Source organism: Pelobates fuscus, chromosome 3 (genome assembly GCF_036172605.1).
Source record: "Pelobates fuscus isolate aPelFus1 chromosome 3, aPelFus1.pri, whole genome shotgun sequence".
NCBI lineage: Eukaryota > Metazoa > Chordata > Amphibia > Anura > Pelobatidae > Pelobates > Pelobates fuscus.
In genome coordinates this window covers 52,736,440-52,762,202 of record NC_086319.1, presented here as the reverse complement: position 1 = coordinate 52,762,202, position 25,763 = coordinate 52,736,440, and the positions used below count along the sequence as shown (strand labels likewise).

Genomic DNA, 25,763 nt, shown 5'->3' with positions numbered 1-25,763 from the left:
TAAGCCTCTAGTGGCTGTCTCGTTGACAGCCGCTAGAGGCGCTTGCGTGATTCTCACTGTGAAAATCACAGTGAGAGCACGCAAGCGTCCATAGGAAAGCATTGTAAATGCTTTCCTATGCGACCGGCTGAATGCGCGTGCAGCTCTTGCCGCGCGTGCGCATTCAGCCGACGGGGCGGAGAGGAGGAGAGCTCCCCGCCCAGCGCTGGAAAAAGGTAAGTTTTACCCCTTTTCCCCTTTCCAGAACCGGGCGGGAGTATGTTTTCCTGGCACTAGAGTGGTCCTTTAAACCGTTCACCTTACCCTTCTAACCCTGCCCTGGCTTTCTGTGACTGTCCAATGCAGCTCCATGAGAAGTCTCTGCAAGGCAGGAGCTCTGGGTAATTGCCTGTCTCTTAAGTTTAGGTTCACTGAGCTAACAAAACCAAGATGTCTGGCAGTGAGGGGGGTGTAATAAAAGTCTGACTGATTGCCAGGGGGTGTAACAAGGTTAATTTATAATAATCTGAGTTGGTTAATGAGTTAATTTCTATTGAAATCTTCACTTTTTGTTAAATAAAAAAAAAAAAAGAGGACAGACTCTTCACATATTAAGCACTTTAGAGGTTTGGAGTGCCCCTTCAAAATTGTTGTAATTTTTCACATTTAAAATAGAGGATTACACATATTCGAGCCTTCACTCTAACATGAATGCATCTGCATTATCCCAAGCAGCAATGGACAGCAGTGTGAGGCTCAGTGCGTCAGTGGAGTGTTGTCTGCCTATCACAGGTGTCTATTGCTGGTATGAATTGGTATGGCTAAAGTGTATTGTTGGCTCTGCCATAGCCATAACTCCAGCTGAGCTGGGCTGTAGGCTCCTGGGACCATCATTATTTTTAAAGAAACATTAAAGGATCACTATAGGGTCAGGAACACAAACATGTATTCCTGACTCTATATTGTTAAAAGCACCATCTAGTCCTCCTGGGCCCCTCATGCCTCCACAAATATAACAAAATCTTACTGTATTCAAGCCTGAAGCTGTAGATCTGCATGCTGTTTGCCTCAGAAAAACAAGCTGTCTGCTGACATCATCAGAAGTGGTAGCCTGATCCAATCACAATGCTTCCCCATAGGATTGGCTGAGACTGACAAAGAGGCAGATCAGGGGCAAAGCCAGCATGATTCAAACACAGCCCTGGCCAATCAGCATCTCCTCATAGAGATGAATTGAATCAATGAATCTCTATGAGGAAAGTTCAGTGTCTGCATGCAGAAGGAGGAGATACTGAATGTTTGGATGCATTTTAGGCAGCCATGTCCCAGGAAGGACCTCTAACAGCCATCTGAGAAGTGGCCAGTGAAGTTATCACTAGGCTGTAATGTAAACACTGCATTTTCTCTGAAAAGACAGTGTTTACAGCAAAAAGCCTGAAGGTAATGATTCTACTCACCAGAACAAATCCAATAAGCTGTAGTTGTTCTGGTGACTATAGTGTCCCTTTAAGTCACTTAGACTACTTCATCTCAGTGGTCCTGTTATTATTATTATTTATAAAGCGCCAGCAAGTTCCGTAGCGCTGTACACTGGGTGGATTAGCAGACACGTGTTTGTAACCAGCCAAGTTTAAAACACAGGAACAGAGGGGCTGAGGGCCCTGCTCAATGAGCTTACATGCTAGAGGGAGCTTTTACTGCACTGACTAAGACTCATTCATATGACTTGGAAACTAGTAAGAAAGCATTGGATTCAATGGTTTCCTATGAAGCGTTGCATGCCCTCTTGCTTTCCCGTAGGAAAGCATTGAGAGACTATAGAGCATGCACGGCAAATGCTGCACCAAATCAGAATTTCCTCATAGAGATGCACTTAATTACGGACCCAAGAAGCACCCCTAGTGGCTATTTGAGTGACTGCCACTGGAGTAGTCCCTTAGCAGCAATGTAATCACTGCCTTACATTAAAATGTCTGCAGGGACATACTACAGACAACAGAAAAACTTAATTTAGCTGTAGTTTGTCTGGTGACTATAGTGTCCCTTTCACATCTGCCGTTGAACATCCATCATCCTGTAACATCCGTTGTTGTTTTATTATATTTTGGTATTCGTAAGCAGGAAAAAAAAACTAAAGAAAACGTACGTCTGATGCGTAATGATGTTTGTAAGTGACACGCAGAAGAATTATAATATATGTATATTAACATCATGGCGAGCCGCCCAACAACAACAAGAAGTGATTTTTCTACAGTGGTTTTGACACTTTTTATGAACGTCCACATTGCTTTTCTAAGTGTGAAGGAGTAGTGTAATCCATTTCATTGGCCATGGCTCCCGTTTAATACAACAACAAGAGGATAGAACCCTTAACTGCTGACCACCCGTTACCCCGAAATCCTGAACCTTTAAATAAATCATACAACACCAGAATTTTATTTTTGGGTAGGGCAACGGGCACAGCTTTATTTCATATATAATGGACTGTCAGAATATTCCACAATCCGCATCCTGTCATTTGACGAAGAGGCAGGTTGTAACTCCCTAAGCTCGTTAGGGCAGACATACCCAATACATATGCTGTTGAGTCAAAAAAATTATGTGACAAAAGAAGAACAGAACAAAACAACCACAAACTGCATAATAATAAACAATTCAGAATATATGGCTTACCCCTGTGGCAGCAGTCATGTCCCCTCCCCGTTCCAGTTGTCAGGTTGGGGGGAGTCCTTGACTACTGACCACCCGTTACCCCCGAAACCCAGAACCTTTAACCCCTTAAGGACACATGACGTGTGTGACATGTCATGATTCCCTTTTATTCCGGAAGTTTGGTCCTTAAGGGGTTAAATAAATCACTCCACACCAGAATTTTCTTTTTGGGTAGGGCAACGGCCACTGCTTTATTTCATATATAACTGCCAGCAACTTAAAACGGACTGTCAGCTACTGGCTAATAACCAGTAGACAGCTACTATTTAGGTGCTTTAGTGTAGACTCCATGGATACATGGTAAGACTTTTTGGGATTGGTGCAGGTCCTGCTCGTCAATTGGTGCCAGCAGATTCCAGCTCGGGGTGAAGGTAGGAGCAGATTAAACAGCCCATGATCGTCCAGTGGACATTCCTGTGGATATTCCCCACAGGTCCAGAATTAGGGGGGGGGGGGGAGTTCAGCAGGACTGCACCAAGAGCTTAAGAGGAAGGAGGTTAGCTACCCCTCCCTAGCTCTGCTCCCAATAGGCCGCAGCTGAGGTTTTCAAGCCAACGGTGGGTGATAATCACGATTAAAGACTCCAAGTGGTCATCTCAGAGCCCCCGACTCCAGAAGTGCTCTTCAGTGGGTTTAACTGTGTATTGACTGGGGTAATCACCCCAAAATCGTTTTGAATGTCAGGAGCTCGCACCTCATGTCTGCTAAGCTTGGAAGCTAGGCTCTGACAACGATGAACACTTTTTTAAACATTGCTACACCTGTGATCAGGGCCGCCATCAGAAAGTTTGGGGCCCCTAACACAGCTCAAGGTCTGGGCCTCCGGGTGCCTGTCTCTAAATCCCGCCCACAGGAATACACAGACACACACACAAAAATATATACAAATACTGAAACAGACATACACACATACAGGCATACTGACACACACATACGGAAACAGACACACACACATATACAGACACATACAGACACACACGCAAAAGGAGATACAGATACACACACATACAGACACATACACATTGACGTACATACATACACGCATACTGACACACACACATACATACTGACAAACAGACATACATATAAACTGACATACAGACATACAAGCATACATACACATACATACTGATATACATACAGACACACATACATACTGATATACACACACATACAGATAGATATATACATACACACATACATACAGACATACATACACACATACATACTGATAGTGTGGTGGAATCTTGGTAAAAATAAATTTAGTAGGCCGAGATTACCACGTGGCATGTGTACGTGCATATGCTGACGTATCGATCAGTTGGTTGCACGAGGCAAGATACGATCAGTAGTGTACGGAGCATGTGCAAGAATACAGGATGTAGTATTCCCCCTCCTCCATTGTGCTGGACAAGCCATGCGGTCAAGCAGGAAGTTAATTCTTATTTGTATTGATTGGTCAAGAGAATGTGCGGGTGGAGCTTAATATGGGAGGAGTTATGTGCCTATATAAGGAGCCTGCACTATTGTCCGGGGCTCAGAACTTGTGGTATTTTGGTGACGTTAGTCCCTCTGAGTCCCGATCGGTGATCCAATAAAGAATCTCTTCCTTCCTGAAGAAACCTGTGTCCATCTCTCTGTGCTTCGCTTCCGTCAGTTTCTCCGGTATCAATAGATATATGCATACATACAGGCATACACACACACACAGACATACACACATACATACTGACAGACATACACAAACAGACATACATACATGCAGACACATACATATTTTCTGATATACATACACACATACAGCTCATTTTTCAGCCACCCTCCTATTCCTTACCTTTAAGTTGCAGGAGGGTGGCTGGGGATGATGGGAGTGGATGCCTCTCCTCTTCTCTGTTCTCCTCTCCTCTCCTCTGCTGTCTCTCCCCTTCCCGCATGGAGTAAACTGGGAGGAAGTGACCGGCTGTCACTTACGCCGAGCAGCATTTGCGGTGCAGCCGCATTTTTAAAAATTTTTTTTAAAGGGGCCCGGTCGCGCTATTACAGTGCTGACCGGGCCCCTGAAGATATAGGGCTCATCGGGTGGGGCCACCTGATGGGCCCCGGTGCAGATGCACCTGCGGCAGTTTCGCCGCTCTACGTGGGGCCTGGGCGGCTGGGCCCCCCCAGGGCCCCCGGGCCCATGACAACCATCATGGTTGTCACCCCCTGATGGCGGCCCTGCCTGTGATGCATTGATGCCACACCTGTGAGGTGGATGGATTATCTTGGCAAAGGAGAAGTGCTCGCTAACACAGATTTAGACAGAATGGTGAACAATATTTGAGAGAAATAGGCCTTTTGTGTACATAGAAAAAGTCTTAGATCTTTCAGCTCATTAAAAATGGGGCAAAAACAAAAGTGTTGCGTTTATAATTCTGTTCAGTGTATAATTTGTTGTAATATGGCAGCACTCACAGTGAAAAGACAAATTGTTTATTTGGGCCTTTGGTTCAGCACTCAGCAAACTGATGTTATATAGCCTGAGTGGAAGGATTTATCACTAGTCTAGCAACATATTTATATGACTGGAAAATGATCAATTTCTCTGGGTTTACTATTTATAGAGATATGTTTGAATAATAAAATGTGTTTTCTTCTATAAACTACTGACAACATATCTCCCAAATTCCAAATAAAAATATCCTCATTTTGAGCATTTATTTGCAGAAAATATCAACTGTTCAAAATAACAAAAAAAGATGCATTGTTTTCAGACCTCGAACAATGCAAACAAAACAAGTTTGCCTCTTGTTTTCAAACAACACAATACTAACATTCTAATTTATAATTGTGATATTTTTAAACTAATTTATAAATAGTTCAAAAATATCAATATTTGGTGGGATAACCCCTCCATCCACACCTTGATTGACCTGACTCTGGGATATGGAGCATCATTGTTCTGCTGGAAAAAACAATTCTCAGAGTTATGGAACATTGTCAGAGCAGAAGGAAGCAAGTTTTCTTCTATGTATATGAATGAATACAGTGGAGAAGCGTTTTCACCCTCTGTCAGTCTGTAGCTTTGTTGTCCCCAATACCTGCTGCTTGACATTGTTCTAAAGAACGGCTCTAAGCAACCTGACGCTCATTGCATAACAATGCCAGTAAAGCCATTAATTCACTTTTTGGGTTTTTTTATTATTTATTTTTGACCTGCAACAACAGCATTAAGTAAGGCATTATACACGAAATCTTTGAGCAAACGATATGTCTATTATCCTGCCCCTTTTCTATTTATTTTTATCAGGATATAGCCCTAGAAGACGTAGGTAGACATCAAAGTCACAGCAATAATTTTCTAGGTAGAAAGGTGACACTAAATGTGAGGTCAGAAGTGGGTATCAATGCGTTGGGCCATGTATACTGGATTTCGAGCAAAGTACAACATAAAAGTCATTGGAATAAGTATAAGTTGCTTATTATGACATGAAAAATAAAACAGGAGTGGGTAACGAACTCTACTTATCCTCACTCAAAACCTTTTTTTTTTTTTTTTTCTAGTTTGGCATATTTATAGGTTACTTTCTGATTCCAATTACGTTTGAGGTCATGTTAACACTGCGTTTGCCATCCTGCTGGTCCTATTGCAAGACTATAGTCCTGACCACAATTTTTTTCTTTTTTGCTGTTGACCAGACATGTTTATTTTTAGATTTAACTTAAACAAATAAAACAAAACCACAAAAACACAAAAAACGTGCACTGAATTCAAAGCCTTCATTCGTTTTTACTTTTAAGGCAGCTTCTTCGATTGCAACAACAGGATTTCCTAGCTTGTGAAACTGCTTTAATCAGTGGGAGGGAACAGGCTGGGAAATTCCGGACCCATTGTTGACAGTGCTGTGTAACTAGCAATGATATAGATACATATATCACTTTAAACTCTTATCGGAAGGGAATGATGGCTGGATCAGATGTGTCTATCAGCTGTAACTATTACCTGTTTGATGTCCCACCATCTACTATGGAAACCTTCTGCAAACTCATGGACTGCAGTGATGGGGACTTAGGATGGAGGGGGCTTGGTGAGTAGAAGTTGTCTGATTTCAGGGTTTAATTACTTTTAAAAGTATGCGTCATGCTGTATTCTTTCTGGGATAGTTTAATACTAAAATATGTATTATAACATTTTTTTATTTCAAAATATAAATATATATATATATACACATTTCAAAATAATTTTAACCTTTTTATTGCCAGAGCATCATACCTGCAATGCTAGAACTGAAGTAATATGTGCACATGTGAAATTAAAAACACACACAAAGTGGACGTGAGCACACTGTATAAGAACTTTCAGAGATTAATATGCAAAAAAAAGAAGGGGTCCCAGTCACTGGAATTTATTGAAAAAAATAGAAAGCAACATAGCGTATGTGCTGCAGTGAGTTGATCTCCCTCCCACACTTTTCTTGTGCTCACATTCACTTTGTGTTTTTTTTTCTTTTTATTTCACATTATTATATTATTATTGTCTATATTTTATTTCATTGTTTAGACTAGTGCCGTTATTTAGGTTGCTGCATTACTAATACAGTTATTATATTTATTGTATTTAAATTAAGTACCGTTTATTCATTTCATTTATCTGCACTCTGAAACAATACGTAGCAATATGGGACGTTTATTAACGAAGGGGCCTTATTTACTAAATCAGGAATTGTGAGCAGTTGCAAATTTCAGGCTAAATATTGGAAAACAATATTCTCCGATTCTGCTATCTTCCACTTCAGCATTCGCACTTGGCATTTGGAGATTACCCAAATACCCTTTCAACGTTCCTAAAACCACAGACAGAGACAGGGTTATTTACAGACGTGAGAATCGCTGGGACGTCAAAGTGAATTTCAGATTTATAGCCAAATATCCAAACCAATAATAGATTTGACTTGGAGAATGTTTCTAATTTGCCTATTTTGGTCTAAATTTTGAAATACACTTTGAATTCCCAGCAATTCCTACTTTAGTAAATAATCTTGAGATTCTTTCTTATTCTCTGTTTCTTATGGAAACTGTGGAAGTAAGAATGTTGCTTTGTCTTATGTCGAGTTATAATGGAAGAAACAAGTTATTAATTAACGAGTAAGTCTGCAGAGGCTATAGTCTGCATGCTGCATGGCATAACTTTTTATGTGCTGGCCATTAATATGAAACGTGTCAAGGAAAATGAGATGAAACTGGAAAGCTTAGTAGAGCATTAGCTGGGTATTCACTAAACAATGGTTTCTAACTTTTTTTTTTGAACCAAGGTACATTTCAATGAGACAATTCCAAAGGTACAGCAATTTTTTTTCTTAAAGGAACACTCCAGGCACCATAACAACTACAGTGCGCTGTAGTAGCCATGGTGCCAGGAGTGCTCTGGACTGGCATCCCTACAATGTGAAAACTTACCTCGGTCCATTGTGCTCCGGTCACCTACACTATGAGAGCCAGAAGCTCTCTGCATTGAGCTAAGTCTTATGGTTTAGGGCAGGGGTAGGCAACCTTCGGCACTCCAGATGTTGTGGACTACATCCCCCCATAATGTTCTTACGCCCATAATGCTGGCATCGTGGGAGGTGTAGTCCAAAACATCTGCAGTGTCGAAGGTTGCCTATGCCTGGTTTAGGGCTCAGCTGATTGGTTGAGAATAATCAGCTGGAAAGAAAAAAAAAAGGAAAAAGGATTCAACTATTTAACACAAATGAAAACTTAACATTTAGCAGGTAACATATTACAGGAATGTCACAAGTCAGACTGTATTAAAAAAAAACAGTTTGGGCACCATAACAACTTCACTAAATGAAGTTGTTATGATGCCAGGAAGTCTCTGGTGCTGGCTCACCTTTATGGGTTAAGCTGTTCTTAAACAGTTTAAACTTAAAGTCTGTGTTCCAGCTCCAGATCTCTCTGCATCTTTGTCCTGTTGAAAATCTGGAAATCTGAAGATTCTTGAAGTATCGGACAACGGTGCCACTGATTGGCTGAGAGTGGCCAGCTGATGCTTTCAGCCAATCAGTGACTCCCCCTTCATAAAACTTCCTTGAAAAAGGTAAATCACTGATTGCCTGAGAGAGCTTCCTGGTGTAACATTTTTGAACACACGGAAGGACAGAGGGTGCAGGGAGATCCAGCACTGGAACACAGACTTTGGGGTTAAACCATCCGTTCGCCTCTTGAAGCACCAGGAGCTGCAGGAGGAAGATAGCCACGCCCAACGAGGTAAATCTCACCTTTACCTGCCCTTCAGCCAGCCACCGGACTCCCAGCAGAAATGTCACCATCGAGGGTCTTTTCAAATTCTACAATGTCCGCAGATCAACGGATCGACAGGCACCCCGACTGGGTACCTCCGTTGATGGATGCTCCTAGCGCTTCCTGAGGACTCCAAGCACTGCAGCAGACACCACAACCACCGAACCGGAGAAGCATACGAATGATCATATGAATGCTGTAAACAGCTGAACAGCAAAAGCATACAATCAGCTTACACTCCTGGCAATCAGCATACAATCCAATTCCCTCCAATAACGAGACGACACTTCGTTTTGAGGTCAAGCAGAACTGACTGTACTGGCACATACAGCCTCTTTTATTCACAATCCACAAACATAGTACTGCCCACAGGGTTTTGAAATACAACCAATCAATCCGTACAATACACACAGACACTCCCACACAAAATCCTCCCCTCTGCCTGTAATATAATTATCACAGGCAGAGAAATACAGTATTATAAAACATATCACAGGGACCCCAAAACATGCAATAACCCCATAAAAGTATATCCTCTGAACCGGGGGATCTGGGTGAACCACATATCCAAAATTCACCCAGATCTGTTCAGTAGTTTGGAAGATACAGTTTAATGCAGATTCCGCAGAACATATACAGGCTATATGAAAAATAATTACTGTATAATGTGTCCCCTGTTGTATAGTTTAAAACTAATGCACGATGTCTTTGTGCACCAAATACCGGCGAGATGGCACCGTGTAGAAAAGTCCAAACAGTGTCTGTGAGTTAAAATGGCCGCCATCCATTGTTCTCACCATGTGCTTCATCCATTGTTCTCACCATGTGCCTCTGATACATGAAATGGTGGCCATCCAGTAACTCCACAGTAAAGGGCCAAATCTCCCAGGGTCATAGTCAGCAGGCAGGAGGCGGGCAAACAGGCTTCTCCAATGCCCAGTGGCGAGGTTGGTTTTGCCACAATGACACTGGTACTTTAATGCTGATCCTATTCCAATCCTATCTCTAATCCTACATTAACCCTACCCCTAACACAATGCATTATTACTTCACTATCACTAATTCTAACCCTGCATCTACTGTACCCTTAACTTTACACAAACCCTAACCCAGCATCTACCCTACCCTTAACTGTACACTAACCCTAACCCAGCATCTACCTTACCCTTTACCAGACACTAACCCTAACCCAACATTAACTTTTACCATACACTAACCCTACCCCTACATCAATCCTAATCCTAACGTTAACCTTAATGCTAACCCTAACTCCGAGGGATTCCCTTTGCTGACTTTAATACAGACATCAGCAGAGGGATTGTGAGCCCTCTGTACTGTGTGATTACAGCCTGAGATTTGGACCTACTTCTCATGCTACAGTTCCTGACTCTGATGATAACATATGGATCTGTGCTAGGCAGCAGGCACCACTTAGCACCAATCACCATTCTTAGCTGTAGGGCACCTCATTTAGGTCTCTTCAGACCCTGTGGTGTCCCGTTCTAGCAGACTATCTCAGTATTCCCTCAAATTCCGAAATATCATCATGAGTGAATGGGATCATTCAGCCACAGTGATTTAAAGTACAACAAGAGAAAAGAGTAAGCACAAATTAACAGATGGGCAGCACCCCTAGAAGGCTCAAAACCCTTCAAATACAACGATAGTGAGAAAAATGGAGATACGGGCTGCGCCAATTCTTACAACAAAATATAATGAGCAGTGAAAATCACAACACATAAAATAAGTAAAAATCACAACACATAAAAATAGGTAAATAATTCAAATATCATTAAAAAGAGTCCAATAGGAAAGATCTTACTCAGATCAAATATAGAATAAAGTGCGTGATCGGGAGTAATATCCTCAGTATCTTTATCCGGATGAATCCACTCATATGAAAGACAAAAACCAGATACAAAAAACAATAGTGCAATATGTACGGTCTAATATATATGTAGATGCAGAACCAGCTACACCCAGGACTCACAGCACACAACCCTGCAGGACTTGCCATAAGCAGAGGTAGCATTTCTGGATGATCACTTCCCACCCACCCTACCCCACACCCCAAACCCCCCATGGTAATCATTACATTTATAGATAGCTCAAATTACCTAGGTTTCCTGTTAAACCAATTATGTCCACCAAGCCCCCCACACCCAAAATAGCTATACTCACACAATACCTCTTTAACCCTTAACCCTCCTAACCACAGCTCTTAAAAACACAGCACCTACTATCCTACTAATGTTCTCACTTCTATTTTTCACTTTCTCTCTCACTTCCCTCATCATTAAAATCTCTCTATCATTTCACTTACCTGTTCCTGCTAACACCATCTTCATTGCTCCCTCTCTGCTCCCCTCATCTCTGTATTCATCACATGCACTTTACTCATATTTATCCAGCCTTTCTCCACACACCCCTCCTAAATCCCTTAAATACAAGCTCTCATCCCCAACATTTAAATCTTACTCGCACCTTCTCTTCCTTTCCATCCTACTACTCCTAGCAGCTGGTGATGTCTCTCCAAACCCTGGTCCCTCCACTACTCGGCCACCTGGTTCAAACACCAGAAACCACTACAACCTAATACCCATTCCATGTAATTCTCACTATAATTCCTCTTTTAAAGCTGCCCTCTGGAATGCACGCTCTGTGTGCAGCACCTTTAAATCTACTTCCATCCATGACCTATTTATCTCACACTCCCTAAACCTACTTGCACTAACAGAAACATGGCTCTCTCCCTCGGATACTGCTACCCCTGCCTCACTGTCCTTTGGTGGTCTTCACTTTACCCACAATCCAAGACAAGCGGAGATTAAAGGTGGCGGTGTAGGTTTTCTTCTCTCACCCCACTGCTCCTTTAAAACCCTGCCCACCCCCCCTTCCCTCTCTTTCCCATCATTCGAAATTCATTCAATTCGCCTTTTCAAACCCTTCTCTGCTAACATTGCCGTCATCTATCGTCCCCCTGGTTCCCCTCTCCTCTTCCTTGACCACTTTGCTGCCTGGCTACCCTACTTCCTCTCTTCCAACATTCCATCACTAATTCTTGGAGACTTCAATATTCCCATTAACCCACCTTTAACCCCAGCAGCCTCTAAACTACTTTCAATTACTTCCTCCCTTGGACTATTGCAGTGGGCTAATTCTCCCACTCATGTAGCTGGCAATACCCTCGACCTTATTTTCTCCTATTCATGTACATTATCTAATATCTGCAATACTCCATTTCCTCTCTCTGATCACCACCTCTTATCGTTTGCTCTCAATTACCCCCTCACCCAACAACCTCAGCCTAACCCCCCTCAGCTCAGGAGGAACCTTAACTCTATTGACCTCCAGCAGCTGTCGGCTGACATTGATTCACAACTGCTATCCATCCCTTCCCTCTCCTGTCCCTCACTGGCCATCTCCACATATAACACTACCCTCACATCTGCCTTGAACACTGCAGCCCCACTCCAAACATGCACCTCGAGGAGAACACGACCCCAACCTTGGCATAATAAATCAACACGCTATCTGCAGAGTTGCTCCCGCTGTGCTGAACGCTCCTGGAGGAAGTCCCGCACCCAGGCAGACTATCTTCATTATAGATTCATGTTGCTTTCGTACAGCGCAGCCCTTGCCCTCGCCAAACAGTCCTACTTTTCCTCTCTCATTAGTTCATGCTCCCGCAATCCCAGACGTCTCTTTGACACTTTTAATTCCCTTCTCCACCCTGCTGTGGCCACCCCCCAAACTAACCTTACAGCTGATAGCTTTGCATATTACTTTACTGACAAGATTGAACAGCTAAGGAAACAATTCTCCCCTCCTTGCCGTTCTCTTTCTCAACCACACATAAATCATGCTTTCCCTACCCTTCAGACTTTCTCCCCAGCTACTGAACAAGAGGTGGCTGCACTTCTCCGTTCCTCTCGCCCCACCACTTGCCCACTTGATCCTGTCCCATCTCACCTCATCAGATCTCTCTCCCCTTGTCTTGTGCCTATCCTAACACACATCTTTAACTGCTCTCTCTCTTCTGGCACTGTTCCTGCTGACCTTAAACATGCCACTGTAATACCTATCCTGAAAAAACCATCTCTTGACCCGTCCTCCCCCTCGAACTATCGTCCCATATCCCTGCTCCCTTACTCATCAAAGCTTTTGGAAAGACTTGTCTTTACCCGTGTGTCTCACTTCCTTAATTCCAACTCTCTCCTTGACCCTCTTCAGTCTGGCTTCCGCCCTCTCCACTCTACTGAGACCGCTCTTATCAAAGTGACTAATGACCTAATCTCCGCTAAATCCAAAGGTCACTACTCCATATTAATTCTCCTTGACCTCTCTGCTGCCTTTGACACAGTTGATCATTCTCTCCTCCTTCAAACTCTTCAATCACTCGGTCTCTGTGACTCTGTCCTCTCTTGGTTTTCCTCCTATCTCTCCCAACGCTCATTTAGTGTCTCCTTTTCCAAGGATACCTCCTCCCCTCGCCCTGTCTCGGTTGGAGTTCCCCAAGGCTCTGTCCTTGGTCCCCTTCTATTTTCTCTTTATACTGCCTCTCTTGGAAAACTTATTGCCTCTTTTGGATTCAACTACCACCTGTACGCTGATGACACTCAGATATACCTCTCCTCACCGGACCTCTCCCCGGCCGTCCTGCAACGTGTCACTGCTTGCCTCTCTTCCATCTCTGACTGGATGTCGTCACGCTTTCTCAAACTTAACCTCTCTAAAACTGAACTCCTTGTCTTTCCTCCTCCTAATACTGATCCTCCTCTCTCACTCTCCCTTCAAGTCAGTGATATCCACATAAGTCCATCCCTACAAGCGCGCTGTCTTGGCGTCATACTTGACTCTGGTCTCACCTTTGAGTCTCACATCCAGTTTGTTGCCAAGTCCTGTAGGTTCCAACTCAAAAACATAGCCCGCATCCGCCCCTTTCTTACGCAAGATGCTACCAAGGAGCTTGTCCATGCTCTAGTAATTTCCCGCATGGATTACTGTAACCCTCTCCAGATTGGTCTCCCCAAAAGCCATACTGCCCCGCTACAGTCTGTAATGAATGCTGCAGCTAGACTGATTTTCCTATCCAGTCGGTCCTCTCACACCTCGCCCCTCTGCCAGTCCTTACATTGGCTCCCTGTATCCTATAGGAGTCAATTCAAAGTGCTAACCCATACATTTAAAGCACTGAACAATTCCAGCCCCTCTTATATCTCTTCACTGATCCAGAGGTATGCCCCTCCTCGGACCCTCCGCTCTGCCCGCGACCACCTCCTGACCGCTGCTCGCACCCGTACGGCCAACTCACGCTTGCAGGACTTCTCACGGGCGGCTCCTCTCCTATGGAATAACTTGCCTACTGCCATCAGACTCTCCCCTAGTCTTCAATCATTTAAGAAGGGCCTTAAATCCCATCTCTTCAGGAAAGCGTATGGCCTCCCAGAGTAATCTCTCCCTTACATACCTGTCCCTATGGGATAGTGCTTTGCTCTCTCCTCCAGCTCTGCTTCACTCCTACTTGATATTTCCTATCCTAATGTTTCTAATACCCCACCTCCTATAGACTGTAAGCTCATTTGAGCAGGGTCCTCTTCAACCTATTATTCCTGTAAGTTTTCTTGTAATTGTCTTATTTATTGTTACATCCCCCCCTCTCAAAATATTGTAAAGCGCTACGGAATCTGTTGGCGCTATATAAATGGCAATAATAATAATAAATAATAATAATGAAACAAATGGAAATAAACTCACATTTAGTAGAGTTATAGCTAGCTCTAGTATGAAGAGCGTACAGCGGTTTAATCCCCGCTTATGGGATATGTTGTGAGTTTCTTCCGTCTGGGGTATGGCCCACACTCAGGAAAAAGGTAAAAAGAGACAACTAATAGTGCTCACCGAATAAAAGCAAAAATATGTAAAATAACTAAAATAGCACTTACAACCAAATAGCAGGCTAACTGCTCTTTGCTAACAGCGTTGGTGATATGATCCCCACCTCGGATTTCTTATTTTTTTTTTAATAAAGCCTTGATGCGAAACGTGTTTGTGGAATTTTCATTGTGTATTGTAATAAAGATTTTTTTGGTCACTTCCCTTGTGCCAACTATCTTTATATAAACTTGAATTTTACCTGGAAGCTTTAGTATCCTGTACTCCAAGAAATCCGAGGTGTTGATCATACCACCAATGCTGTTAGCAAAGAGCAGTTAGCCTGCTCTTCGCTTGTAAGTACTATTTTAGTTATTTTACATATTGTTGCTTTTATTCATTGAGCACTATAAGTTGTCTCTTTTTACCCTTTTCCTTATTGTGGACCATACCCCAGACGGAAGAAACTCACAACATATCAGCAGGGATTATACTGCTGTACGCTCTTCATACTAGAGTAGCTTTGTATCTGTTTTTTGGTCTTTCATATGAGTGGATTAATCCGGATAAAGACACTGAGGATATTACTCCCGATCAAGCACTTTATTCTATATTTGATCTGAGTAAGATCTTTCCTATTGGACTCTTTTTAATGATATTTGAATTATTTACCTATTTTTACATGTTGTGTTGTGATTTTCACTGCTCATTATATTTTGTTTTAAGAATTGGCGCAGCCCTTATCTCTATTTTTCTCACTACAGTGATTTAAAGAGTTATATGCTTTTTGATTTAAAGGGACTCTATAGTCACTAAAACAACTTTGGCTTAATGAAACCCTTTTGGTGTATAGAACATGCCCCTGCAGCCTCACTGCTCATTTCTCTGCGATTTAGGAGTTAAATCACATTGTCTATGAACCCTAGTCACACCTCCCTGCATGTGACTTGCACAGCCTTCCTAAAAACTTCCTGTAAAGAGTCATCTAATGTTTATCCTTCCTTTATTGAAAGTTCTGTTTAATTTAGATTTTCTTATCCGCTGCTATGTTAATAGCTTGCTAGACCCTGCAAGAGCCTCCTGTGTCTAATTAAAGTTCAATTTACAGAGCAGGAGATAAAATAATTTATGGTAAGTTACATCTGAACGTTAAACCATTTTTTTGTTTCATGGAGGCTGTGTCAATCAGATCCAGGGGAGGTGTGGCCAGGGCTGCAGAAACAGAAACAAAGTGATTTAACTCCTAAATAGCAATGAATTGAGCAATAAAACCAGAGAAGCATGATCTATACACTAAAACTGCTTCATTAAGCTAAAGATGTTTAGGTGACTATAGTGTTCCTTTAACTAAACCGATGCAGTGCCAAGTGAGACATGCCTAATCTAGCCGTCAATTATATTGTGGTCTGTGTATTATTCCAAAACAAGAAGCTCTGCTATGTCCTGACATGAAAAGCTGTTAATTTCTTATAGTGGCACTCACCTTTTTCTCCCCCCATCCCCTCCTTATCCTTTGCCCATTATCCTGTCCCTTTATCCACATATGTTCTCATTGTTACACAATGCGATGGGTTAATCACAGAACGATGCACTATTAAGATAAATGATACTGCAAGCTATGAGGATGTCAAGATTCTGTAAATGTTACATATTGCTATGTTAACATTGACCTGCGTGGCATTGAACAATTCCCTGTCTAGTACACTGTACATTGTGCTGTTCATGCATTAACAATACAATAATAAAATACAATTTCACAAAAGGTTAAAAAATAAATAAATGGGTTATGTGCAGCGTTCCCTTTGAGAGCTGCATACAGCTCATCGCATTGAATGTCCTAATGTCAGGAAGGGGTTAAATTAATGGTAATTTTTATGTAAATGAGAATAAAAAGTGTAGAGTGAATGTTGAGTAATGATTGAAGCGTGTATTCGCTAAGTACGGTAGTGCACTGGAAACTTGAATTGCATAATTCAGTCTGGATTAGCCAATATGGAAAAATTCTGTAAATCATCAATAGTCATAGTTTGGCTGCGGAGAGGACATTGCAGCACTAATCAAAACGTTAAATAAAAGCCTACGGAAACCATAAAAGTGAATTTAACAGATGATAAAGCAATGAACACACCTGGGAATTTTCACGTTTCCTGTGCTTGGAAATTCCGCCCCCCGCCACCCCCCCTTCCCTCTTCCTAACTCATGCCATAGAGTGTGAGGAAGTGGTGTTCCCACCCACAAAAAAAATAACAGAAGGGGAAATGCCAACAAAAAAACAGGCAGTCTCACCTTGAAGTGCCAGCTGTGTAATGATATAACATTAACAACTTAAAAATAAAGTTTTGTTTTTGATATGGTTTTTATCTAAAAAAAAAAAAAGTTCCAAATAGCCTGACTTATATAGAATGGGAATATCTGTGCTTTATGGTTTGAAGTGTCCCTTTAACGTTTGCAAAGAATATATGGCTTTCTCCTTAAATAATACTTTAAAAGAACAATCCAGGGTTTAAAACAAATATATGTATTTATAACACTGAAGTGGTTGATAGTTTATTTAGAATTCTGGGGGAAAGAAAGCTATTATCTCTAATCTAGTAGTGAGACGTCTCCTCACCGCGTCCATCCTGTTCTCCCAGGAAACCCACGTCAGTGATGATGGTTTCCTGACAGAGCGCCTTGCCATGATCGCCATGATCTGTCAGCAATGAAACCGGTGTTTATATGTGAGAAGCCTCTCATTCCGCTCTGAACAAGCACTGTCTTGCTGACAGGTGCGAGGGTGCAGGCTAGCATCGCTCTAAAAGTGCCAATTTGTCTTGAAATAGGCACTTTTATAATGTAAGAGAGAGAAGACACTCATTTGACCCCTAAAGCATTTCAGCAAGCTATTCATTTATTTTGCATGTAGCTGGATATCTTTCCATTGACTGGTTATGACTGCAGAAATCAAAGCATAATATCCCAGCTCTTATACTTATTAAAAAATATAATGATTGGGTTCAATACTGCGTAAGATATGTCATAAAAAAAATTAGCACATTTAAAAAAAACATATTTTTATTTAAATGTGATTTATTTTCTTTTAGCTGAACATATCTCCACGGATTGGATGGAGTTCCGCAAGATTGAGAGGTATGCAGAGCAAGGTAAAAGCAGGACACGAGAGCTGCTCTGGAGCTGGGCGCACAAAAACAAAACCGTGGGCGACTTGTTGACAGTACTTTACGAAATGGGGCACGAGAGAGCGATTCATTTATTCACCAACCAAGGTACAGGGAACTTATGGGAGTAGTGTGTATTTTGTCTGATACATCATGTTCTCGTTATCATAGTGATTGCTTTATTCGTATACATCATTACATTTTAGTCAACTAAAAAATTCATTTAAAAAGTTAAGCAAAAATAGCTTGCAGTTTTGTTCTTTCATATTAGTTGTTCCTGTCCTAATGTGTTTTACACCCCACCTCCTATAGACTGTTAGCTCGATTGAGCAGGGTCCTCTTCAACCTATTGTTCCTGTAAGTTTTCTTGTAATTGTCCTGTTTATAGTTAAATCCCCCCTCTCATAATATTGTAAAGCGCTACGGAATCTGTTGGCGCTATATAAATGGCAATAATAATAATAATATTAATAATAATAATAATAATAATAATATTGGTCTAACGTTTGCAGTTCAAATTTCAGATCTGCTAGAATTTTGTGACTGGTGGATGTAAGCCCCAGTGTGTTCTTAGAATGACTACCAAACATGTTTACTGTAGCCCTGTGGTTCTTAAATTTATGTCCTCAGTGACCGAAAAAAGCTCATCATATGTATCATCACCCACACTAATACCACAAAGGGTTGACTGTAATGGCATCACATTTCTTAGGCATCTGATTAACGTCTGCTGGTGTATGACAGTCACATTACACTTTAAGAATGAGTCAGAGAGTTTATTCTACAACTTCAAACAGGAAGCCTCAGACTGCCTCAGACAGGGGTGATGCTGAATGTCTGAGAGCGTCATTGACACTCTCTAAGCCAATCAGTAGCTCCCCATTCATAAAAACCGCTTAAGAATAATATATGCGTTCCTAAACTGTTTTGTGAATGGGGAGCTACTGATTGCAGACTGGTACGGCACACAGATGCCATCGCCTAACATGGTGGTACCTAATTTACATTGTCACAATATTAAAAAAATTTGGAAGTCAACAGCTTTTACCTACAGACAGAATCTTTGGATTATTGCTATGTTTTTTTGGAGCTGGTACTTGGTATTCATGTTTCAGTCCATTCTCCTACAGGCCAGCAGTGGTTTCCAACCCAGTCCTCCAGTATCCACTGACAGTGCAGGATTTAGAGATTACCCTGTTGTGTCCAAGGTGTTTTTAGAAGAAAAAACAAACAAACACTTTAGACACAACAGGGTAATCCCTATATCCTGGACTGGTAGGGGGTACTTGAGGACTGAGTTGGGAATCCCTGTCCTACAGGAATAATTGAGCACCAAATGGACTTGAATGAAAGAATATTAATATTACCAATGTAATCTGTCCCAGGACTTGCTTAGATGAGTTCTCTGCCTAAATATTTTTTCGTCATATAGAACCTTTATAAAAAGTTAAGTATGGGGGGCGGAGACAAGCTACTGAACTGAGCGGTCGCATGTCTGCAGTGCTCCGGGCATCAAAGGCCTATATTATCAATATTTACAACCTCCACCCCAAATTAAGCTACTCCAACTAAACCCCAGATCAGCCACAGTACCATGGGTAGGAAAACCAAAAAACACAAGGCGGATAAGCCGAGAGTGGTCATGAGCATTGGCGATATGTGGCGGCAGGCACATGGCGCTTCACTGCCCAAGATGGCCTCGTACATGTGCCCCGGAGGCCTTCATCTGATGCCTATGTGACAGCCACCACATGAACTCCCGCAGTGGGTCTTCTCAACTAGACCTCCACAGGACACGGCATACAGTATGCATAGTCTGAGGCTAGATACAGTTCTGTTTTAGTTAATAGTTTAATTATCTTTTTTAACTTATATTTCACTTACCAAGGCCCACACTGTTACTGGGCACTATCACGGGTCAACACATGGACGTCACCATACGGGTCCCCCCGGGTAGCCACTCCTGGGTTAGTGGTTACAGGCATAGGAGAGCGGCGCCAACTATCTTCCCCTCCCCCTGCAGCAAACATTACCCGCACTGCCCTACACCAGCGAGCTGCCTGACGGTAATCACCTATGAAGACACCAGATAACAGAGGGCACGTAGTCCACCTACACTTTGTACCCAGCAAGGGCACATTGCTATCCCAAGACCCAGACTACTTCCCCCACTGTAAGCAAACCGAAGCACCCCTATAGTCCCAAGACCCAGGGTCTGCAAACAACACCTTCCCTCCCCCCTGGGATCGAGGGTAATCATCCCACCACTAGGACCAATAGAGAAATTGAGGCTCCATACTCAGTGGGATTCCGCAAACCACTACGACTTCGCAGACTACTCCACTGTAAATCCAATGTCCACTCTAGTACACTCAAACTTACAGTACCGGTATGCACATCAAAATTTTTTTTTTTTTGTTTTTATTTTTTTGTAATTCTTTAAAGTACAAGGCATTTATGTCTGGTATCCCAGATATATAGCAGCCAGCCTTAAGTTAAATATCATGGGTGTTAATGATATCCACCATCCATAGCATCGCTGATATTGGAGTTATGAGTCCTTTGTTTCAGGGAATATTTTTACACCACATTGACTTTTTTTTATTGATTTACAAAAAATAGATCTAGATCAGACGATTTTTTTTCTTGCTTTGTTATATTTTCTTTGGGTGTTCCGTTTATGTCTGCATATTTGTTGTATCTTATGGTGAAAGATTTTAAATGTCAGATACAAATAACAGTTTCAATGTTCTTTCAACATTCTGTGTTGTTTTTTTATGTTTTAGGAGCTGGTCTGGTCTGTGTACATGGCTCAGATCACAGGTACGCTGGATTGAAAAATCACACATTCGAGGTAACCCTGCACTCCACACTTACAGGGCTTTCAGAACTCCTTGTTCATGGGATATATTTCTTGCTTTTTTCTGCTCAGATTATATATAAAATGTTATATTTGCATGTGCAGTATGCAAAGACCATCCACATGATCATCAAAATGAGTCATTTAAAGGGAAAACCCAGACCCCTGAAGCGCTTGCTGTAGTGCTTTGGGTGTTAACAGGATGTCCCCTTGTCCAAATTTATAAAACTGCCTATTTCAAGAGAAATCAGCACTGGGGACAACCACTGCTCTAGGTTCTTGTTAATGCTAAATGTGTATAACAATCCATATTAGAGCGGTGCCTCTGAAGACCAGATTTGTGTATCAAAATTAGAATGCACTAGTCTTAATTGGGCTACAGCAGATCGTTTGGGGATGTATTTTACAAAGATCCCAAACATGACAGATCCAGTGTGGGTTTGGTGGCTTTGGAGTGCAGGGTTCTACTTACCTCAAGCTGTCCCTCCTAGCTGCCCCCACCTTCATCCTGCTGTTCTCTTTAGCTCCTGGTGCTTTATTTGCAGGAGTACAGCACTGAGGTCTGTGGAGGATCCTGCAGGAGCTTCCATAGATTGTTGTGTGAAGCCCACAGCTGTCAATTGTGACTTCTGCTGGGATCAGACAAAAGTTGACGCGGAGTTCCGTCTTGTGTCAATTATTGTCAAACTCCCTACTTTCCCTACTAGTCCCTACTTTATAGTATCTTTGTCTTATAGTATCTTCAGATGGTATTGGAATTTCACTGACATTCCAACACAGTCCTGATCAGTTTTTCATAAAGAAGATATCTTATGAAATATTGAAAAGTGAAAGATCCACTTTTAGCATGCAGGTGGACCAGATATTTGTTAAATATAGATGTGGCTAATATCTCATCAGGTGCTATGAAATCTACCACTCCAGACATGATTATCATTAACCTCATGCTAAAGAAAACATGTAGTCAGTGGCGTACACACAATCCATCGGGCCTCGGTGCAAAGCTGATCCATGGGCTTCCCTCCCTCGACAGACACACTCGCAGACACATACATACAGACACACATACATACACACAGAGACATATACATACACACAGACAGACACATACAGACAGACACACACACACATGCATACACACTCATACAGACACACATACATACATACGGTACATACAGACACACATACACACAGAGGTAATATAGTAAAGGAAAGATGGTCCAGGCACTCCTTGGTTCAAAAAATAGGCAATTTATTATAACCACAGCAACGTTTCGACCTTATTGGTCTTTTTCAGCTTTCAGCTTTCCTTCACTATATTACCTCTTTGGGAATTTGGTGTTTATTCCTGGTATAGCTAAGCACCCTGGCTCAGATTGATGGGAGTGAGTGCAGCTCCCTACTCACTCTAGACACATACACACAGAGACATATACATACACACAGAGACATATACACACAGACAGACACATACATACACACAAGACACATACATACATACAAAGATACATACAGACACACACACACACAGACAGACACACATACACACACATACAGAGACACACACATACACACACAGACGACACATACACACATACAGACACACAGACACATACATACACACACAGACGCATAAACACATACACACATACATACATACAAACAAAAACACACATATACAAAATGTTTAAGTCACCCTCCTGTTTCCTACCTTTTAGGTGCAGGAGGGTGACTTTCCCTGGGGTCCACTAGTGGCTCAGGCTGGTGGGAGTCAGAGTTCCGACTCTGACTCCATCTCCTTCCTCCCGTGCGGGCTCTCTCTGATAGCTGGGAGGAGTGACGGGCATTGCTGACCAGGGGCCCCTGAAAATTCATCTCTATCGGGTGGCCCTAATAGTATGGGCTACCCTATGGGCCCCTTGAACGTGCTGCCCCGGCAGTTTGGCGCGCGGGCCGGGGCTGCAACACGGCAGCGGGCACCTGGTCACAGGGTGGCCGGGCCCCCTGGAGTGACTGGCCAGGTCGCAGCTGCGACCCCTGTGACCACGGTATGTATGCCACTGCATGTAGTTGACATTCCTGAGATACTTGCTGTTTCCAACTTAAACAGAGCTCTCTATCTCTAGAAGCTTCTTGTCCCTCACTTAGCCACTTAATAAAGTAATATAACTGACACACTCTGGGGAAATAGAGGATCTGTTGTGATACTCCAGTTAATGTTTACCACTTGACTCTTGGTTATGTTGAAACTTATAACCACTCTCATATTCATACAACAAATTCCCGACATTTATACAATTACTCAACCAGGTACGGTACAGCTTACTGTTTGGAAAATCTACCAAAATACATATGATACAAAATATTTTTTGTTAATTTGTAACTGACAGACAATAATAATTGTATTATTTGTGTGTTTCTCTGTAGACCTGCGGAGTTCCCACTTTGGAGTATGTCGCAAGGGGTGTTTCTTTGTCCCCTCAGAAAGGTGAGGTGTGCAATAGGGTGTGATATGAGAAGTAATATATAAATGTATGATCCGTAAATTGCATGAAAAACATGTTATAGGAACAATATAGTGTTAGGAATGCAAAGCTGTATTCCTAACACTCTAGTGGCCCTCTGCCCCCACAGTCCCACCCAGTCGTGTATCTAATGCACATGGGGGAGCAATAATTCAAGTTGTTAGTAGAAAACTATAGTGCATTGCTTTTATGTTTTGTCTCATTCGTGCATGCTGACAGATTGGTTTACACTTGGGGTGCATCCAAAGGCTTTTTGATATTTTTTTACATTCCTTATTAACCGCACTCTAGCAAGGTCATGTTGGTTCTGCAGTGTTCTCTGTGTACTGATCCAGTGTCACTCTAAGGTCTCCAAAAACAAGGCTAATTAACTACAAGGACGGGAACCAATGATAAGAACAGGAGGCAGGAACTGAACTGTGCCAGAAGACTAATGAATTACTGATTATCTTACTGCATGTTTTTTGGAAGTTGGAGTCTTTCTTGCAGAAGTGAAACACAGACTGCCTGGTATCATTTCCTTCCTAAAGACCAGTGGCATAATTCTAAAATAGGCAGTGTGTCCATGCCACAGCTTTTACTGAACTCTTATACTGTAGTTGTCTCTAATAAAACCATCAGTACTCCCTAGTTACTTTAAATTGTAACTAATCCTTCTACTGGTCCATTCGCAGCAATCCCAGCAAGCCCTATATCACAGACCACAAGAAATATCTGCCGAATCTCAGTTGTGCAAACAAATGCCACCAAACTTCTTAATGATAAATGGAGTGGTTTTGCCACACAACAATCCATGCTGTTAACAGTTTTAGTTAGCCAGGGACATTCTGATTATTTGGTAGCTGTATTAGTCACTTTTGGCATTTCAATGAGAAGGTTATATAATTTAGGAATAGTTATTATGGGTCCTTAAGGGGTTCAATTGTAAAGAGAAGAGAATACAAAAAGTTGGTCATCGTTTTGAAATCTTTGTGTATTCCCTCTTCCTCTAAATTAAAGCATATTTTGCGGTATATCTTTCCACCACGCAGATTTCACATGCATGCTTCGCTTTTTCATATTGTAGTCTCTTACGGTCTGACGACACGTTTTACATGGCTGTCGTTGTGCTGAGATATTAAACAGCAGAGGTCAGCTCATATACAGATCAAAGCTCAATCAATTTCTAATGTAAACAACTTTTACACAGTACATGTAGTTAAAAGTAATTTTAACCCCCTAAAGACTGGTAATGGTCTTTTTGACCATAACAAACTGTTGTTTAAGAATCCTATTTAGATTGGGAGTGACCCACTCGTTTTATGACTGTAGGGCTGTATACAGCTACCACTGGTAAAAAATAAATAAAAAATGGTCTTTAGAGATCTTAATTTAATTATGGCAAAATGTAATATGTGAAAAACGGAGTAAAAAAACAAGGAACTAAAATCGTAAGAGTGGTGGAATAAATCCGGTTTATCCAGGTATTAGCAATTAGTCCTTAGGAGAGTGAATCTAATGGTATGATTAGATATTGAAACCCAATTAGGAGATGTTATACTAATACTGTGTTGGTTTTATCTCTCTTAGAGAAAAGTCCCCTGCCACCTGTTTCGTTTAACACAATCAAAGACGTGACAAAAAACTTCCACCAAGACTTCCTGATTGGAGAAGGACAGTTTCTTGATGTGTACAAAGCAGAAATTAAAAGCCAGATGTGTGTCGTGAAAGTGCTAAGAAAGGTAAAGGAACACAGTTACTTTCAATTGTTATAAAACAGATTTGAAATGTTGAGATTTCATATTGAAACCGCGTGAAGTGAATTGTGTGGGCTTTTTTTTGTGTACTTGATGTTTAGGTTTACATGTCAGTCAATTGGTAAGTCCCCCTGTATGTACCCTGATTGCTCTTAAAGGAACACTGTAGCGTTACTAATACATATCTGTATTCCTAACGCTATAGTCCTGGTCCCCCCCTAATCATGTTGCCCTCCCCTATCTGCACAAAAATTAAATTGAAAAACAATAAATAATAATTACGTACCTTTTCTCCAGCGCTGAGTCTCCCTCGGTGCTGCCACGACCCCCTCCTCAGGTTGCATCATCTTGAAAGCGTGTACCCAGCATGATGGCTCATTGAGGAGCACTTGGGAACGTGGGCGCATGTGCACTTCTCGACATAATGTGCCTACGATTCCCCCATAGAGAATTATTGTATTCAATGATTCTCTATGGCTGTAAATGATGGCACTTCGCAAGCACGCATGACGTCACTGTATGAGAGTCGAGATGTAAGATTCCCTGCTCTCATACCCAGAGGGCTTGGAGGAGTGGCTTATAGCCTCACTTCTAAGCCTTCCAATTAGTTCAATATTAGGTTTTAGGGGTATGACGGGGG

At 41.9% G+C, this 25,763-nt stretch overlaps 1 protein-coding gene across 1 annotated transcript in view; it reads left to right on the top strand.

Moving 5' to 3' along the window:
* Nucleotides 1-6,524: 6,524 nt before the first annotated feature.
* Nucleotides 6,525-25,763, top strand: part of IRAK3 (interleukin 1 receptor associated kinase 3) — a 28,821-nt gene continuing 9,582 nt past the window's right edge. Inside the window, exons 1-5 of the mRNA XM_063445134.1 lie at nt 6,525-6,758; nt 17,928-18,110; nt 20,789-20,856; nt 23,290-23,350; nt 24,957-25,108. Coding sequence (XP_063301204.1) covers nt 6,632-6,758; nt 17,928-18,110; nt 20,789-20,856; nt 23,290-23,350; nt 24,957-25,108 — 591 coding nt within the window. The 5' untranslated portion in view covers nt 6,525-6,631. The remainder of the gene's footprint in view (nt 6,759-17,927; nt 18,111-20,788; nt 20,857-23,289; nt 23,351-24,956; nt 25,109-25,763) is intronic.